The 14,612-nt window shown below is 40.9% G+C and overlaps 1 protein-coding gene across 1 annotated transcript in view; it reads left to right on the top strand.

The window, feature by feature from the left end:
• The first annotated feature begins 580 nt into the window (after positions 1–580).
• CARD6 (caspase recruitment domain family, member 6) overlaps positions 581–14,612 on the top strand; it is a 19,799-nt gene continuing 5,767 nt past the window's right edge. Inside the window, exons 1-2 of the mRNA XM_006889582.1 lie at positions 581–875; positions 2,421–2,969. Coding sequence (XP_006889644.1) covers positions 581–875; positions 2,421–2,969 — 844 coding nt within the window. The remainder of the gene's footprint in view (positions 876–2,420; positions 2,970–14,612) is intronic.

Genomic DNA, 14,612 nt, shown 5'->3' on the forward strand with positions numbered 1-14,612 from the left:
GGAGAGCATTATGCTGAGGGAACTAACTCAGTCTCACAAGGACAAATACTGTATAAAACCATTATTGTAGAATGAGTATGATTAATCAAGGTGCGGGGGTGTTTGGGGGGGTGGAGGGAGGAAACAGAGGGATGAGGATGGGGGGATATGTGGTTAATCATAGGGTTGCACAATTCGAAGGGTGAGTGGGGTGAAGGAAATGGAAAGGATCTTTTGTGTGAAACAATGTATCCAAATTTTGTAAAGAAATTAGAATAAACTTTTAAAAAAGGGGGAAAAAAGATTTCCTACAGGAGATGACTGAGTCCTCATGAAATTTGATCATAAAAAGAGCAAATAAATAATCTGCAGGGAGCTGGGATCAGAGAAAACAGGGTTAAATTCCCCCACTGGATTTATTTCTTATTTGTCTGCGCCTAATCTGTCACTGGAACACTGGGCATCGATGACATTTCAGCCTTTGTCAGCAGGGATATTTGAAATCGTTGCCAAAGAATGATGCCTTTTTTTTTTTTTTAACTTTGTTTGTCTCTCAGAATGACTTTGTGATCCACTTCCTGGTGTGAAGAAAACTGAAACAATGGCTGCAGAAGCCGGTGATCTCGCCTCAGAGATCATAGAGCGAGAGCGAAAAACATTGCTGGAAATCCTCCACCAAGATCCTGAGTCTGTCCTGGATACTTTAACCTCCCGGAGGCTGATTTCTGAGGAAGAGTATGAATCTCTGGAGAAGGTTACAGATCCCTTGAAAAAAAGCCGTAAACTGCTAATCTTGATACAGAAAAAGGGCGAGGGGAGTTGTCTGCACCTTCTTAAGTGTTTAGTTACAACTTTTCCTGAGTCTGCAGCTGTTTGGGATTTAAATTTAAGACACGGTAAGTTGACTCGGGGAACAAAGGGGTCAGAATATCTGAACAAAGAAGGAAGAAAGAAAATGACTGACTTAATTTTGTTTTTCTCCAAAAGATAGTATTCAATGAATCAGGGAAAAGTATTCACATTTGAAAAGCTGAGAAGAGCCACCAATCTTAGAGATTTAGAGGGCTGGTAGCTTGTTCATATTATAGCCAAAACTTGTAGTTGTTTCAGCTCTAATGCAACTGCTAATTATTTTGGCAGCAACATACATTGAAGCTTGAAAACAGCCTTTCTGAAAAGAGAAGAAAACAATTTTTAGCATCCTGAGATCAGTGACAAAATTTTGCTGTGTTAAGTAATGCCATCAGCAACCTAGTTTTCTGGAACAATTCAGATACTAATGCTTAAATATTCAAAAGATAATTAGCAGCCCAGGGGATAGGGGAACAGTTCTAGAAAGGGGAGAACTTTTGTGCTTAGTGTTTAGAATTTCTGTGTTATTACCACTAGAGGTTGACATCGCTCCTTTTCTAAGAATCGAAACAATATTCAAGATTATTTTAACACAATATGTTAGAGAGGTGGAGATGCAGTAAAAAACAAGTGACAGTTGATAGACATTCATGGAGAACAAGACTCACTGGCTTAGCAAAGTTATTGTTGTGTACCATAGTCTGAATGGACTCATAGCTGACCCTCCAGTGGGTTTTCAGAAGCAGTTAATTACAGGGGCCGAGACTGCCCATCCTTCCAGCGGCACAGCTGGTGGCCTCTAACCATGTGCCTTTGCGATTGCGACACAGTTTCTTGCCAGTAGGCCACCAGAGCAGATTTTATTATTTCTTTGTTATTGGCCTAGGATCTACTATTACAAATAGGAGCTCTCTGATCTAATCTTTAGTTAGTTGTTAAACTGAGATCAAGGGGTGAACCTTGGCCTCAAAAAGTTTGGATTGGTTGCAGGTTAAAGGACATCCAAAAAGAAACACTGTTTATAAAATGAACACCTTTGACTTATTTATTGACCTTTTGAGGTTGCTATGGAAGCTCCTTGGAGGCAAGAATGCTGAGGCTTTGTTTGACATACTTTGGGCTTGTTGCAAGGAGGGACCGGTCCTTGGAGAGATGGAGAGAGATATGCTTGGCAGGGTGGAGAGACGGAGAAAGAGAGGGAGACCATCGATGAGATGGATTGATATAGTAACTGAGGTAATGAGGGTAGGTGTATCAGAGACAGTAAAGTTGGCACAGGATAGAGCAGGTTTCAGGTCTGCTGTACATAGGGTTGCTATGAGTCGCAGGTGATTTGATGGCATATAATAACAACAACAACAACAACATGAAAGCCTCAAAGTAGTGAGCCAGGCAGAATGTGATCGGATTTTCTTCAGTGGCAGAGTGCTCTGACATCTGACTCGGTGCCATGGAAGTTATGTAGGAAATGGGAAAAATTCCTATTCTCCAGTGAAATGAAGAGGAGATATGATACTTTCAGTTCTCAGTAAATCATTTATTTTGTTGAGTCAGAAAAACTAAGCAAAACCCTTCTTGTCTTTTTTCAGAATTTTTAAAACGTGAGACGATAGAACCTTCTCGATCTTTGGAGGCAGACAAGATTTCAGAAAAGAATTTTCACTCTGTAAAGAAACAGCCTGAGAATGTTGACATTACATCTTCCAAAGAGAAAGGGCAATTGGACTTGGAGACCTCTGAGTCTTTAGTGGACAGAAGTATTAGTGGTAGGGGAAGAACTTTGTCGTCAGGGGAGAAGGGAAGTGACTTGCCAGAATGCACATTCACGTATTCAGGTGAAGATGTGGAATATGGAGTTTCATCAGCTATTGCATATTTAAGGGATGGACAGAGATACATGGAACCAGATGATTCTTTATACTTGGGAGAAGAAGAATATCTAAGACTTGTTGGGTATCTTGAACATAGAGAAACAGGTATGGAAGAGGAGGACTGTGGTGAACCAGAGCATATCATATATGATGGTGAAGACAGCCCTGAGTATTCGGAAGCCACTGACTTCTCTGATGATGGGCAAAGTTGTGAGGAGTCAGACACTGGCATGCCATTGGAAGAGGAGGAGGAGGAAAGTATGGAAGGTATGGGAATGATCCTAATGTTTGACGTGTATGGTTGAGTTGGGCAACAACTTATATTTATGTGGCCATGACGTAATGGGAGAAGGGATGTTGGAAGGCACCAGATAATAGGAGAAAGGCTATGAGAGATTCTATGTGCTTCTCAAGCTGGAATCTGCTCAGAGGTGCGTGGGTATTGATAGGGAGGAGCACCCAGGTCCTATGGCATTGTAAACAGTACAAATGAACATAGGTATTCATTCAGTTTCCAGGCTTCTCCTGTTACCTTCCTTCATACTTTAGAATTATCTGTTTCTCAGATTAAACCACTTTATTCATTTTAGCACATCTGTGACTTAAATAGAGGGTGATGGGGCCTAGTTCTTGAAGTGAAGAAAGTCAGTAGAGCAACATACAGTGAAAAGTTCGACTCAACACACTGCCATAGAGTTGATTCTGTTTCACATGACCCTCTTTCAGGTTTCCATAGCTTGTAAATTTTAGAGAAGAGACAGCCAAATCGTTCTCTCTTGGATCTGGTGGTGGATTTCAACTTCCAAAGAGGTGTGATTTCTTGGTTAGCAGTGAAATCTGCTACCTGCTGTGACGCCAAATACGGCTACAATGCTTGATCCAGTCCATATTTTATCTTAATAAGGAAAATTTGATCAGTATCTGGAATGTACTTTTTTAAAATGTCATGAACAACTTTAATGAAGAACAGTTCATGTGTAATATGATCATTTCATCTTAAATGGACATTTTTATGGGTTTTTTTACAAATTTATACATGACTCCCATGATCAAATGCTTGCTTTGGCAGCACATATGCTAATCTTGGAACCATACAGAGACTAGCACAGCCCCCATGCAAGGATGACAAGTAAATTTGTGAAGCGTTTCATGTTTTTAGAAAGTGCGACCAGCAAGCTTGTTAGAGGCAAGGATGATGAAACTTTGTCTCACAGACTTTGGCTATGTTGTTAGGAGAGGCAAGTTCTTGAAGAAGACATGCTTCGTAAGGTCGGCAAAATAGAGGAAGACCTTCAATGAGATGAACTGATACAGTGATTGGAACAATGGGCTCAAGGATGGCAAGGACAACACGAGACAGGGCAGGTACGAATCTACTCTTTATGTTGTTGTTCTTGTTATGTGCCGTTGAGTTACTTGCGACTCATAGCAACCCTATGTAAACAGCCCTAAACCCTGCTCTGTCCTGTGCCAATCTCATTGTCTCAGACACAGCCACCCCCTACCCTAGTCACTGAATCAATCCACCTCATAGAGGGTCTTCCTTTCCTGCCCTGTCCCTCCACCCTCCCAAGCATGATGTCACTCTCTAAGGACTGATCCCTCCTTGCAACATGTCTGAAGTATGTCAGACAAATCTTTGCCTCCAAGGAGCAGCCTGATTTAACCCTCTCAAGGACAAAACTTTTCATTTTCTTAGCAGTCCATAGTACATTCAATACTCTTCTCCAACACCACAGCTCAAAGGCATCAATTCTCCACCTATCCTCCCTAATCATTCTCCAGCTCTCTAATGCTTAACAAGTGATTGCAAAGACCATGGTTTGTATCAGGGGCACCTTACTGTCCAGAATGACACCATTGCTCTTCAGTACTTTGAGGAGGTCTCTAACAGCCGACTTTCCCATTGCAATACGTCTTTTAATTTCCTGGCTGCTGGTGCCAAGAGTGTTGACTATAGAGCCAAGCAAACTAAAACTGAAAAATCTCAATCTCTTCACCATCCATCCTGATGCTGTCAATTGGCTCAGTGGTGAGAATCTTTGTCTTCTTGATATTGAGCTATAATCCATATTGAAGGCTTCAATAAAAGGTTAAAAATGTTCGGTAGTGGTAGTCAGTCACCATCCAGTTCTTGTTTCATGGTAAAGGAGGCAGCTGTTCATGAAAGCAATTAGTCAATTATTCTTATTTCATTCTCCTATTCTAGTTTTACCTTCGTCTGTTGCTTGAGGTCAAACTCAGTGACGTTGAGTTGGTTCATGGTAATCCTCCATTGGGTGTCTACGGTAGCAAACCTTTAGAGGAAAATATGGCTGTTTTTCTTCCTTGGAGAGCTTGGTGGATTAGAGCTATCTGCCTTTTGGTCAGTAGTCTGACATAATACACTATGCCAGAGGAACCCTTATTACTCCAGGCAGCAGGAGATAATTGTTAAGTCTTGGACAGTGGCTTGTAGGCTGTTAGGACCCAAGGTGCTACACAACATATCAGGAGATAGAATAGAAACGTTAATAGATTCATGGGTCAGTCTGCTGAGATATCCAATGAAATCATGACTCTAGACCTCAAAACAAAATCCTGTGAGGTATTTGGTTGTAGAGAAGTAATATCAACATCTATTTTTTATGGTTGTAAATATAGATATCGCATAACTTTTGCTATTGACTTTGCATACTTCTTAATTGTGTTGTTGTTGTGTTGATTACCTTCGAGTTGAGCACGACTTATAGCCACCCTGTGAACAAAAGGCTTGAAGCCCCTCTACAACTATCGACATTTATCGAAGTTCATAGAGTTTCCGGAGCCATGTAAAAAATTCAAAATAGGAGAAATATTTTTCTTTTTTACTATGTAAGCAGAGAAAAATGTTTATTAGAGAAAAGAGCAAGGAAACCGTGGTTCAAAATCAGGAAAGGAGTGCCTCAAGGATGTGTCCTGTTTTCTTGAGGGGATATTGTCTGGGAAAGTTTTCAGTGGAACATAGGAAAGGAATGACCTTTTCTCAGTTCTCAGTGGAGAATGGGAAGGAAAGCTATCCACTCATGTTCAGTCCTGTACGCCAAAATCTGGCTTTCTCTAGTCTAGATAAGAGTCAGAGCCTCCTCTTGTGCCATTCTTGTATATTGTCCTCTTAAGTTCTATTTATTTATTTGGTTTATTGTTGTTGTATACCACTGAGTCAGAATCAACCCATTGCTGACCCTCAGCGGGGTTTCATACAGGTGGCATCTGTTTGTTGAAATATGTCAACTGGTTTTCTATCAATTCTGGGACTTCCCTCCCACCGATTACTTTAGCGTAGCTTAAGTTTACTCCTTTGTCAGCACTGTCTTTTGATCAGATGTGTTATTGTTGTGTACCGGCGAGTCAGAACCGACTCATAGCTCACCCTCTGGTGGATTTTCAGAGGCATTTACGGGCACTGGAGGAAATTGCCCATTTTCTTCAGTGGAGAAGCTGGTGGCCTCTAACCACGTGCCTATAGGATTGCAGTACAGCTTCTTTCCACCAGGCCACAAGCGCTCTCATGTATAGTTTCATGAAATTCTTCTGTGTCAGCCAGTTCTTTTTGGTAGAGTGACTCTGTGTACGTCTTCCATCTTCTTTTGATACTTTTTGGGTCATTCAACATTCTGTGCTCAGCATCCTTAAGTATTGCAACTCAAGATTTGAATTTGTTCTTCAGTTCCTTCAGCTTGAGAAATGCCGAGTGAGTTCATTCCTTTTGATTTTCTGACTCCAGCTCATTGCAAATTTCATTATAATACTTTGCTTTGTTTCCCCTTTGAAATATTTTTTTAAAAATGTCATTATTTTTTGTGTGTGTACTGTCAAATCAGATCTTACTGTTACAGGAGATTGCCCTTCCTTCTCCAGCAGAGAATCTGGTTGTTTCGAATCATGCACCTCTGGGATTACAGTGCAGCTTCTTGCCACTAGGCACCAGAGCTCCTTGCCCTTTGAAATCTTCTGTTCGGCTCCTTAACTTCTTGATTTCTTCCCTTTGGTTTGGCCTCTCGATGCTCTGGTACAATATTCAAAGTCTCTTCTGACATCCGTCTTGGTCTTTTCTTTCTTCTCTCTCTTTATAAGGACTGTTTGCATTCCTCATGGATGATATTCCTGATATCCTCTCAAAGCTCATCCGGTTTTTACTCGTCAGGATTCAAGACCTCAAACCTGTTCCTAAGATGGTCTTTAAATTCAGGAGGGATAGACTCAAAGTCAAACTTTGGTTCTTGTGGATTTGAGTTGATTTTCCTTAGCTTCAATTTGAACTTGCATATGTGCAGTTGATGACCTGTTCCACAATAAGCACTTGGCGTAGTTTTCATGGCTGATATTGAGCTTCTCCAGTGATTTTTTTTCTACAGATATAGTCAATCTGATTCCTGTGTAGACCATGAGGTGAGGTCCGTGTGTATAATCACTATGTATGTTTTTTAATAAAATATATTTGCAATCATGAAGAGAGCTCTGTTGGTCTAGTGAATAGAAAGTGATGTTACCAAGCCAAAGGTGGGTGGTTTTAATCTGTCGCCCTCAGGATTGGTTTTATTTGTTTTTGGACAAACATACCTCTAAGTGGTATGGCACTGGTCTGTCCATTTGCTGTACAGAGGTAACTTGTGGTTACCGTGATTCTAAACATTGTGTCACTGATGTGTCAAATGCGATCATGGTTACCCATGGTGGATAGTGTTTGGTGGAGCTCTCTAATTAAAACAAGCTTGGGAGCAGGAGTGGCATCTGCTTCTGAAATAACTTGCCTCCAGAAACTCTATGAACCTGGAGAAATGATGAAAGTTATACAAGTGTTCAGGTCTTTTGTTCATAGGGTTGCTATGAGTCATGCTATGAGTCACAACAACAGCATATTTGTCATGAATAAGTTATACAGAATTCTGTCATTTCTATTTCAGCTTCATTTCTGTCACCAAGTCCATGCTTTCCCATTATTGATCCTTCTCCCTGTTCCCAACTTTTTCATTCCAGTCACTTATTATTGTCAAAACATCTTGATTGCATGTTTGGTCGACTTCCAACTGCAAAAGCTGATAGAAGTCATCTATTTCCTCCTCTTTCGCCCTGGTTGTTGGTGCATATATTTAAATGATAGTAGTATTAACAGGTGTGTCTTGTATATGTATGGATACTATACTGTCACTCACAACACCATTGTATTTCAAGATGGATCTAGAAATGGTCTTTTTAACTAGGAACACAACCCCCTTTCCCCTCACCTTTTATATAATTCAAAATGCCCCATGCTGACCCATTTAATTTCACCAATGCCTAATATGTCAATATTCATGCGTTCCATTTCTTCCTTGACAATTCCCAGTTTTCCTATGCTTTTATGTTTCATATTTCATGTTCCAATTAGAAGTGCCTGTTTGAAACTATTCTACCTCTGTGTGATTCTTAGTAAGAAGGCTCTGCTGCTGGTGCCACATCTACTAGTCTACTCTAAGTGCGCTCCATTGTATACAGGGCTTTCTGAGGTCTGTAGTTTTAGAAGTGGATGGCAAATCCCTCTCTCTAGTCTTTTTTAATTTGTGTGCTCAACTCTAGAGAAATATTTAAGAGACCAGCATTTTGCCCAAACCTAGAGTACTACCTGGCCAACTGACTGGAAGAGATCTATATTTATTTATATTCCAAAAAAAGATGACCCAACAGAGTGTGGAAATGATAAAAAAAATCACCAATATCACATGCAAGCAAGATTCTGTTGAATATTAGCCAAAAACAACTGAAACAATACATAAACAGAGAACTGCCCAATCCCAATGGACAAGCTGAATTTAAAAGAGGCCCTGACACTAAGGACATCATAGCCAATGTTTGATGGATCTTTGCTGAAAGCAGAGAGTACCAGAGGAATGTCTGTCTTTCATTGTCTATGCAAAGCCATTTGATTGTGTGGATCACAAGAAATTGTGGCTAACTTTGAGGAGAATGGGAATCCCAGAGCACTTGATTGTGCTCATGCAAAACCTCTCCTTGAACCAGGAAACAGTCCTCAGAACAGAGCAGGGAAAACACTGCATGGTCCGGGATCAGGAAAGCTGTGCTCCAGGAATACAACGTATCCCTATACCTTTTCAATCTTTGTGCAGTATAGATCAATTGAGAGGCTGGACTTTATGAAGAGGAATATGGCATCAGGACGAAGATAACACAACCTTGCTTGTTGAAAGTTAGGAGGACATGAGACGCATGCTGCAGAAGGTCAAGGTCTATTGTCTTCAATAGGGACTGAAGCTCAATGCCAAGAAAACAAAGATTCTCACCACTAGGCCAATTGGCAGCTTCATGATAGAGGGAGAAGAGATTGAGATTGTTAACAACTTCAGCTTGCTTGGTTCCACAACTCACATTCTTGGCACCAGCTTCAGGAAATTAAGACTAATTGCATTGGGAAAGTCTGCTGTCAGGGACCTCTCTAGAGTCCTGAAGAGCAATGATGTTAGTTTGGAGATTAAAGTATGCCTCATACAGGCCATGGTCTTCTTGGTTACCTGTTATGCATCAAAGAGATGGACAATGACTAAGGATGGTAGAAGAAGAATCAATATCTTTGAGTTGTGGTGCTGGAGAAAACTGTTGAACATACCATGAACAGTCAGTAGAACAAGCAGGTCTGTCCTGAGAAGGTGAAACCATGCTACTCCCCGGAAGGCAGGATTTTGAAACCGTGTCTCACATACTTTGGGCATGTGGCCATGAGGGACCAGTCCTTGGAGAAGGATATCATGCTTGGAAGAGTAGTGAGACAGAGCAGGCGAGGAAGACTCAGGATGAGAGGAATTGACTCAGTGACTGGAGAAATGGGATGACGTCTGTAAGAGACAGTGTGATTTGCTCAGGATAGGGCAGAACTCAGAGCTGTTGCACATAGGATCACTTTGAGTCGCTGGCGATTCGATGGCACATAACAACAAACAACAACAACAGCAAATCATATGGGAAGAGATTGCCCATCTTTCTCCTGCAGAGCATCTGATGTATTTGAAATGCATAATTTTGTGTTGACAGTACAATTCCTTTACCAATAAGCCACCAGAGTTCCCTTTAATGTGTTTTAGTTGTTGCATAAGCCAGAACCCATTAAGTTACTAGCAAGTAAATTGCGATTCGTGGCAACCACATGTGAGTCAGAGTAAAATTATGTTTCATACAGTTTTCAATGGCAGAGAACTACCAGAAGTCCAGGCTGGGTTTAGAAGGGGTCGTGGTACTAGAGATATTGTAGCTGATATTAGATGGATCTTGGCTGAAAGCAGGGAATACCAGAGGAATGTCTATCTGTGTTTCATTGACTATGCAAAGGCATTTGACTATGTAGATCATAACAAACTATGGCTGACTCTGAGAAGAATGGGAATCCCAGAACACTTGATCGTTCTAATGCGAAACTTATACTTGGACCAGGAGGCAGTCGTCAGAACAGAGCAAGGAAACACTGCATGGTTCAAAATTGGGAAGGGCGTACGCCAGGGATACATCCTATCTCCATACCTTTTCAACCTATATGCAGAACAGATTATCCGGGAGGCTGGGCTCTATGAGGAGAAATGTGGGGTCAAGATTGGTGGACGATTTATCAACAATCTGCGTTACGCAGATGACACAACCCTGCTTGCTGAAACTGAAGAGGACCTGAAGCGCCTGCTGCAGAGAGTCAAGGACTGCAGCCTACAATATGGATTGAGGCTCAATGTTAAGAAGACAAAGATTCTCACCACTGGACCAATTGGCAGCATCAGGATGGATGGTGAAGAGATTGAGATTGTACACAGCTTTAGTTTGCTTGGCTCCATAGTCAACAGTCTTGGCACCAGCAGCCAGGAAATCAAAAGGCGCATTGCCATGGGGAAAGTCTGCTGTTAGGGACCTCTCCAAAGTACTGAAGAGCAATGGTGCCTCTCTGGAGACTAAGGTGCATCTGATACAGGCTTTGGTCTTCCCAATCACTTGTTATGCATCAGAGAGTTGGACAATGACCAAGGAGGATAGAAGGAGAATTGATGCCTTTGAGCTGTGGTGTGGAGAAGAGTATTGAGAATACCATGGACTGCTAGGAAAACAAACAGATTTGTCCTGGAAAGGGTTAAACTGGGTGGCTCCTTGGAGGCAAGGATTCTGAGGCTCTGTCTAACATACTTTGGACATGTTGTGAGGAGAGGCCGGTCCTTGGAGAGGGACATCATGCTTGGGAGAGTGGAGGGACAGCGCAGGAGAGGAAGGCCCTCTATGAGGTGGTTTGATTCAGTGACTGGGATAATTGGGATGGGAGTGTCAGAGACGGTGCGATTGGCACAGGACAGAGCGGAGTGTAGGGCTGTTGTACATAGGGTCACTATGAGTTGTAGGCGACTCGATGGCACATAACAACAACAACAATTTTTCTGAAGTAGGTCAGCCTTTCTTATGTGGCATTTCTAACTGGACTTAAAGTGACAACCTTTCAGTTATCAGCCAACGGCTTAACTATTTGAAGTTGCTATCATCCTAGGTTCAACTGGCACCTAGGGATTCCAGATGTTGCATGTTGTTGTTGTTGTTAGGTGCTGTAAGTCAACCAAGGCTCATGGAGTGACCCTGAGAATAACAGATCTGAACCTCTTCCTGTCCTGGACCATAGCGTCATTACATAGTATCATCACTGTTCTTCCTCCCTCCCTGGCCACCCCATTCCTTATTTCTACTCCTTTTATCTCATAGTTAACATTCTCATGTTATTTAGTAATGTTTTGTTGTCTGAATCCTTAAGGTGTCTGATATGTATTTTCACAATGTTGTGTAACAAACCAGTTTGGAATTCTGTTGCTTAAAACATAACAGTTTATTTTTTTGTACATATCTGTGGTTTGCTGGTTAGCACTGGTCTTCTCTGGGGTCACTTCACTGCTCTGTGCTCAGTGCCCTTTAGATAAGAAACCGCTGATATTGACTGTGCTCTGTCCCTGGTTTAGGCTTGTCTGTTATTTGTTCACAAGCTTGTTGTAATTACTGTCAGTCAGAACCTACTCATAGCTGACCCTCCGGAAGGTTTTCAGAGATGGTAAATTATATGCAGAAGATTGTCCATTCTTCTCCTGAGGAGATGTCTGGGTTTGTTCTTAATGTAGGTTGGGCATGCACTTCTGGAAAACATAAAAAGAGAGTGAGCAAGGAGAAAGGAAATACCTGGGGCCTATTGAGCCTAGAGCTCAAAACTATCATGCTGTCATTTCTATCACATTCTATTCTCCAGATCAAGACACAAGTCCAACCCAGATTCAAGGTTTGGAGAATTTCTCTCTTGCAAATTAACACTGCAAATGGTGTATATATCAAGAAGTCATTCACTAGCGCCATTATTGCACTCAATGTAATTCATTTAGCAAAGAGGTCAAGGAAATTCTCAACAGTAAGATGGACAATCTCCGCCTGTGGGATTACAGCCTCAGAAATCCAATGGAAAGTCAGCTATGAGTTGATTCTGACTTGATGGCAATAAGTTGAATTTTTATTTAAAAGTAGTTATAGTTAGTAATAAAAATCTGATGGCTACCAATCCACTCTAGTTAACTGGAAGTGTGTAGGCGTCCTCTATCTCTTTCCTGAACTTGGAATCAAATCACACGTGATCTAAAGGAAAGAATTCTTGTTGATGTATACCATAGAGTTGGAACTGACCCATAACTGCCTCTCTGGCAGGTTTTCTGAGAAGGTAATTGCCTGGGAAGAGATTGTCCATCCTTTTACAGCAGAGCGGCTCGTGGCCTTGAAATGTGTGCCTTTGAGATTACAGTGCAGATTCTTACCACTAGGCCAAAAATTAGCCCAGGGATAAAGCTCAGAAGGAAGGAAGAGTAGAAAACCATTCTTTCCTGAGAGGCACGTGGGGAACAAAGGTCAAAATACATCTAAGTCAAAGGAGAAAAGTCTTCATGATTTTTGTCATGTTAAGTTTCATCTCATAAAATAATCAGTGTCCAATCAAAGTATTGTTGTTGTTGATTGCCATTGAGTCGAGCACGACTCATAGTGACCCTATGAACAAAAGACCTGAAGCCTTTCTATAACTATTGTTGTTTCTCCAAGTTCATAGGATTTCCAGAGGCATGTGGCTTAGGAAGTAGATGCCACTCCTGCTTCCAAACCTGTCTTAAACTAGGAGCTCCACCAAAACATTGTCCACCATGGGCAACTGTTATGGCATTTGACCCCCTAATAGCACTAGATTCAGCATCACAGCAAACCCAGATTACCTTAGTACAGCAAATTATTAGAGGAGTGCTGTACAACTTAAAGACTGTTCCCCCAAAATATAATAACATGAGACCCGAGGGCCCAACTGACTTTTAAATACAAGGGTATTCAATGAGGTCTTGTTGATTCTAAACAAGAGGCTTAAATAAAATATACAAACAAACAAAAACTAACAAACATTCTGTACAACTCTCAACCAAAACAAGAATGCCCAACTTACAGAGTTCAGCCGCATTACCCAGTCTCCAAAATGGAGACAAGGGCCTGGCTTTAAATATTAGGTAATTGAAAAAAAAAAAAAAATGTGAAAAGACTTACAGGAGGCTGAAATTACCTAAGTAAAATACGCCGGCATGAAATTGCATGATGTTGAGGGGAATCACAAAAATAGTTGGCGTTACCCAAGGATGACAAATCAGAGAGGAACGATAATGGCATATGGCCAAGTGAGACCCTGGGGTAGATGAAGGTGGCGTGTTAATGGGAACTACAGTATCAATTTCTAAAGTTGACAGTGACAAAGCCAATTTATATATTAAATATTTTTCTTCCTAATAGTTTATTTCCAATATAACTTTAAATTTATAAGGATTGAAATTTTGCCTTGTGTAATTCTTGATGTATAGGTCAACTTGTATAAACTATATTAATCAGCCATCTTCCTCCCTAGCTTATACTTGGGTTCAGCCAACTGTATATATTTACTATGTATTTACCCATGGGAGCTCTGGAGGGCTAGTGACATATACTGCACTGCAATCCCAAAGAAACGAGGTTTGAGGCCACCAGCTGCTCCACAGAAGAAGGATGAGCATTCTCCTCCCATGTGATTAACTGCCTGTGAAAACCCACTGGAGGGTCAGCAATGGGTCAGTCCTCACTCTAGGGTACACCATAATGATGTTTGCCATCAATGGATCCATTCTGTGTGATTATCTTCCGCTTGAAGAATTTTGTTTCTTGAAGTTCAGGTCCGCTAGTGATAATTCCTTCTAGATTTTGTTTTTTGAAAATATTTTTATCATATTCTAGAAGAATATAGAATTCTGGGCTGACATTTTTTAAAATTCCTCCAGCACTACGTGGATGATATACCTCTCTGTCTTTTGGCTTCCATTGGTTGTTTCTTTGTCAAATGCAAAGGCTGTTTGTCTATCTATCAATCTACCTAATCCATATATTTGTTCAAACATTCATTCATTATCTATCTATCTATCTATCTATCTATCTATCTATCTATCTATCTATCTATCTATCTACCTACCTACCTATTTTGTGATTTGAGTGAAGTTTTACAGACCAAATTGATTTTCCACTTAGCAATTAACACACATTTTGTTTTATGATGTTAACTGCAATATCTACAATGTAACCTTACTCTTCACACTTCTTCCTTGTATATTATTTCCATTAATCTTTTATTCTACCCCTTTCTTGCCTTGTGATCTTTGTTGTTATTATGTGTCATCGAGTTGCCTGTGACTCATAGTGACCCTATTTACAAAAGATCTGAAGCCTGCCCTATAATGAGCCACTCTTACTGATTCTGACACAACTACCCCCGTTACTCCAGTAACTGTGTCAATCCATCTTATGTGGGGGTCTTCTTTTCCTATGCTGTCCCTCTTCCCTTCTAAATATGAC

This window comes from Elephantulus edwardii, unplaced genomic scaffold (assembly GCF_000299155.1).
Source record: "Elephantulus edwardii isolate Elephantulus edwardi_28Jun2011 unplaced genomic scaffold, EleEdw1.0 scaffold00079, whole genome shotgun sequence".
In the NCBI taxonomy this organism is placed as follows: Eukaryota; Metazoa; Chordata; class Mammalia; order Macroscelidea; family Macroscelididae; genus Elephantulus; species Elephantulus edwardii.